Genomic DNA, 4,983 nt, shown 5'->3' with positions numbered 1-4,983 from the left:
CCCCCCCCCCCCCCCCCCCCCCCAGAAATCATGTGCATTACAATGAACAATATGAATTTAGTCAGGCTCAAATACAAGTACCAAATTAGCATGGTGTATTGTAGTGCAATGGTTGAGATCACTTCATCTTTAACTAAAGATCTCGAGTTTGAGCTCCTGAAAATGAAAAACTTTTGTTGGGATGACTGTCCTCTAGAAATGAGCATTACAAAGCGTAAATCTGAATTTAGTCGGACTCCAACATGAATACTGAATATCGAGTGTGAAAATAATAAATAAATCTTAGCCCATGCCTTTTTCTTTTCTTTTCTTTCCTTTTAAATGTCTAAAGTTCATTTAGTTTTAGTTGTCTTTGTGGTTGGATCATGGACAGGCAAGAATATAAAGGTGAAAGGTCTTTTTCATTAATTAAAGGATCCTACAATACTAACATATTGCATCAAAAAGTAAAATTAGGATTTTAAGTTTTATAGATATTGAATTTTAGAAAAATACAATTTATTGGTCTTGTGATAATTTAATCATACACGTTAGAAATCTTACCCTTGCATTCTCTGTAATCGAATTTGTAAGCAAAACTTTAGTTTTACCCTTGCATATAACATGTATGGCCTAAAGGCTAAAACCAAATCTTAATAATAGGAAGTTTAAAAAATTATTCACTAAAACTTGTTCATGTTTGTTTAGATTTTTGTCATTTTACACGCACTTTCACTATTCATCTCATCATCAGAAAAGGTATCGAGTAACTAGACTTTTTACAAATCCTTTTTTCGTTTCTGGATAGGGTAAGCTAGGAAAGCCCAATCTTATGGGTTGGCCCAATATCGATCCAATCACCCCAATGCCTTTATTTGGTTTACAAGCCCGCTATTAAGTTCGATCTCGCCAGCTATAGATAGTTGTGAAATAAATATTTTGGTTTACGATAAAGTTATTTTAAAAAAATTCCTATCATCTTATAATCTTCAAATTTAATCAGGTTTAATGGACAAATATTTTGAAGTGAAAAGAAAAACATTGATCTATTTAAGATGTAGAAATTAACAATTAACTCTTAATACAATACCACATAAGCTATATATTACGTACCATGGACCTAATTAATATGGTCACTCAATTAATAGAAATATTAATACAACTAAAATAAGTCAGAAATTATCAAATAGAACTTAGTAAAAGATGATCAATTGGAGAAGAATGCTTCATCTTTCTTCATAATTCTTAGCCTCTTCACTCGATCTACGAATTCACTGTATAAATAATAAGAATTTAAGTTTTATACATTAACGATACCAAAAATATTTAAATAATCAAGTTAGTTATAAAGTAAGATGAATCTATATGATGATAACATTAATTGGAACTTTATAAAATGATAACAAACCTGTTATCACATGTTAAGTCATGTAAACTCAAGAAAAGGGGTTTAATTTAATTCCTTTACCCAAAAAAAAAAATATTTTACAAAAATACTTTTCACGAATCGTTTTGGATTAATCATCTAGACCTAGTTCAAATAGTTCAATTTTTAAATTTCATAGAATAAAGCACACAACAAAATAGACAAATGAATGAATCATTAGTTCAGTTGAACTTAAACCAATCAGGCAAATTATATTTTCATAGGTTAATTTTATCGTCCAATCATTAGTTCGATTGAACTTGGACCGATCAAGCAAATCATATTTGCATAGGTTAATTTTATCGTCCCTACCTACCTACATGTATTAATAATATCAAAAAGTACTTAATGATTAAAAAAAATACTCACTTCCATGGAACATCACCAACAATCCTCCATTGGTCATTCCTGTCTTTGTAAAATAATGAAAACTCTGAACCATCTTGGAATAGCCTTAGCCCATCCATACTTTGTTTTCCTTTATACCATTTATAAATAAAAGAAAAAAATTATGAGGTAATTAAACATATTATTTAAAAAAACGAATAAAAAATAAAACTTGGTAAGAGTTGGATGAGTTAGGCTATGACCAAACTCAATCTAGATCTATCTCAACCCAATAATGTTTGGGTTGGGGGTGGTCATTAGTTCACTTGCTCATTCATTAATTCAATTTTGACCTGGTCAAATTCAGCGTAATCTGCTTATTTGACACCCCTACCTACCTACCTACTTACCTACCACTGCATTTAAAATGGCCTAATAATAGTGTAATAATAAATGATAATTTTGATATTTTGGAACATACCAAACATGTCTTCAAGTTGTATTGCAAGACTAGGATAGCTTGAATGTTCAAGAATGCAAATTTTCCTTCCAACAATAACACCATCCATATTAACTTTCACATATTCCCATCTCTCTTTGCTTTGAATTCCTTCACTTTCATCATCATAATTATTAATTTCCATAAAATTTGTAGGATATTCACTTCTTGAATTTTTGTTTAATTGTGGATGCAAATGTTGCCAATCTATCAACTCATCATAGCCACCTGCATGAATTAGTACTTAACAATTAAGTCCTAAGTTGCTCAGATTCTCCAGAAATGTTGCCACATCCGTGTCGAATCCTTCAAAAATGAACTATTTTTGAAGAGTCTGACACATACCTGATGACATTTTTGAAGAGTCCGAACAACATAGATTAAGTCCATTAAGTATTAGTTTCACTAATAATATCAACGAATTTTGACATAGCACTTTTGACTTCCTAAAAGCTTAGTCAAACGAACTTTAAACTTGTCATATCACTTCTATGACTATAAAAACATGCCATTAATTCAAAAAAAAAATCCAAAATTTAATTATTCTCAAATAAAATTATACTCATGAATCTTATAACTTCTTATTAGTATACAATGATTAAGGTTAAGACTCGGGGATGTTCCATCCTTAACCAGAGTCTCGAGGTATGAAAAAATCTGATATAAGGAGTGCTTCTCTCTTAAATAGGTCTTATACAACGCAAATCTGAATAAGTCGAACCGTAATACAGATATGAGATACCAAACACCGAGTGAAACCAAAAAATAGATTGAAGAAAAAACTTTAGAAATAAAAGATGGAAACACAAACATACCATGAGTAGATGGATAATAAGCCTCAGGCTGCAAAGCTCTAAGACTTAGTCCCAAATCAATAAAATTACCATTCTCCTTATTATTGGTTTGATAATAAACAGAAGGAAGAGTTGTTGCATGGTTTAGAAGATATTTAGAAGAATTTGAATCCATATTTGACTCTTTCACAAAATAAATATTTTGCTATGTCAATGTAGAGATAAATAGAAGCAAGATATATGATTGAAATAAATTAAAGAGACATATAAGCTCTATATAGTAGTATTGGTTGTTTAGTGGTGTATTCAGAATTTAGACGTTTGAGACTAAAATAAGTTTGGACTTATTATATATATGCAAGTAAATTTTTTTGAGAGGGGAGTCTTGAAGTAATGGTAATAAAGTTATCAGTTATGCATGTCATGAGTTCAAGCGATTAAATCAATTGTTGATGTTTGCGTCTGGATAGACTGTCTACATCACACTTTATTGGGGTGCATGCAACTAGCCTTTTCGATAACCTTGTGTGAACGTATTATATTTCGTGCACCAAAATATCCCTTTTTATGTGCGTACAATTCGAAGGAAAAATAATAAAGTAATGAATCCAGTTGAAGTCACGTAACACGTCCCATTCTCCCTTGTACTTTTCATGTCCATGCAAAACAAAACACACTTCTCGCAAGAATAGAAAGAAATCTAGCTATATGCTTGAAACAAAGAGACATATAATTAAGCTCTATATATTATATTATATAGTATAGTACTGTTCAGTGATAAATTCAAAATTTAAATATATCGGATTCAAAATTAGTTTATACCTTTTATATATATTCATTATTTTCATATATATACATGTACAGTTTGAGAAAGGAATAATATTTGAAGCAACAATATAGAATTATTGCTTGCGTCAAAGTAGACTGTATACGATGTCATATCCCTTCCCTGGACTCATGTTTCGTATTCTGAGCTATCCCTTTTATACGTGTATAATTTACGCAAAAAAATAATAAATCTAGTTGAACTCATAGAACGCATACTACTATATAGTATTTTTCATGTCCATGCAAAACAAAACACACTTGTTGCAAGAAAAGAAATGAATCTATCTAGGTTAAGAAAAATGCAAACATGATATTTCCCATAATCAATCATTGTAGTGTTAGTTAATTTTGTAATTTTTAATTTTCTGACATTTATAACATGGAAAATTTCAATGGATAACAGAAAAAAAAAACAAGATATGGGCACAAAAAATCCAACAAAAGTAGGGTTCATATGTTGTATAGTACTTCCAACACTACAAAGATCTTTGCAATATGTTAAATTTTAGTGTCTACCGAGACGGATTTAAAATTTAAATTGTTTGTATTCAGATCGTCGCTAAATTTATTGATCAGTGGTGAAATCATCTTTTCCATTGTTCATCAAAAAATTATACTTGTAGATATAAGTCGATTCATTGTTTGGACGTGTGTGTATACATATTTGAGGGATTACGAATTAAAATTTTAAATTATTGTATTCAAATTGCCGTTGAACCTATTGATCAGTGGTGAAATCATCATTTTCATTATTCATCGAATATTTATACTTTGTAGATATAAGTCAATTTATTTTCTTGATGTGTGTCTTCACGTATATAAAAATATTCTTGACTTACTGATTATGTTTTTACTTTTTTATATTATGAATCTTCTTAGTAAAAATTATAGTTTCTCCACTCATATTATATACTGTTTAAATTACTAGATTCAAAATTTAATAGTTATAGTCAATTTTTTGATAATTAAATTTATCGAATGGTCTTTTGAGTGTTAAATTTTTGACACATCTGACACACTAAATACATATGTATGTCTATGGCTCAACAGGGCCTACAAACATCATCATAATTGACTCAGATATTATGCAAAATTTCAGAAAAGGATAAACAAAATCAATTAATTCCAGA

At 29.7% G+C, this 4,983-nt stretch overlaps 1 protein-coding gene across 1 annotated transcript; it reads right to left on the bottom strand.

Annotated features, from left to right (window-relative positions):
• Positions 1–1,005: 1,005 nt before the first annotated feature.
• Positions 1,006–3,261, bottom strand: LOC125868021 (auxin-responsive protein IAA32-like). The gene is made up of 4 exons (XM_049548612.1): positions 3,047–3,261; positions 2,214–2,459; positions 1,775–1,883; positions 1,006–1,253 (listed from the first exon to the last, which is right to left on the bottom strand). Exons 1-4 carry the CDS (start codon positions 3,198–3,200, stop codon positions 1,187–1,189), a joined length of 576 nt encoding a protein of 191 aa, XP_049404569.1. The 5' UTR covers positions 3,201–3,261; the 3' UTR covers positions 1,006–1,186.
• Between the last annotated feature and the right edge of the window lie 1,722 nt (positions 3,262–4,983).

Source organism: Solanum stenotomum, chromosome 6, assembly GCF_019186545.1.
Source record: "Solanum stenotomum isolate F172 chromosome 6, ASM1918654v1, whole genome shotgun sequence".
In the NCBI taxonomy this organism is placed as follows: Eukaryota; Viridiplantae; Streptophyta; class Magnoliopsida; order Solanales; family Solanaceae; genus Solanum; species Solanum stenotomum.
The sequence above is the reverse complement of the archived record's forward strand: the minus strand, read 5'-3'. Positions and strand labels throughout refer to the sequence as shown.

Coding starts and splice junctions, on each gene's coding strand:
- LOC125868021 (XM_049548612.1), bottom strand. CDS start 3,200: ATGGATTCAAATTCTTCTAAATATCTTCTAAACCATGCAACAACTCTT. Junction 2,460..3,046: donor TTATTATCCATCTACTCATG/GTATGTTTGTGT, acceptor TAATTCATGCAG/GTGGCTATGATGAGTTGATA. Junction 1,884..2,213: donor ACAACTTGAAGACATGTTTG/GTATGTTCCAAA, acceptor AATGGTATAAAG/GAAAACAAAGTATGGATGGG.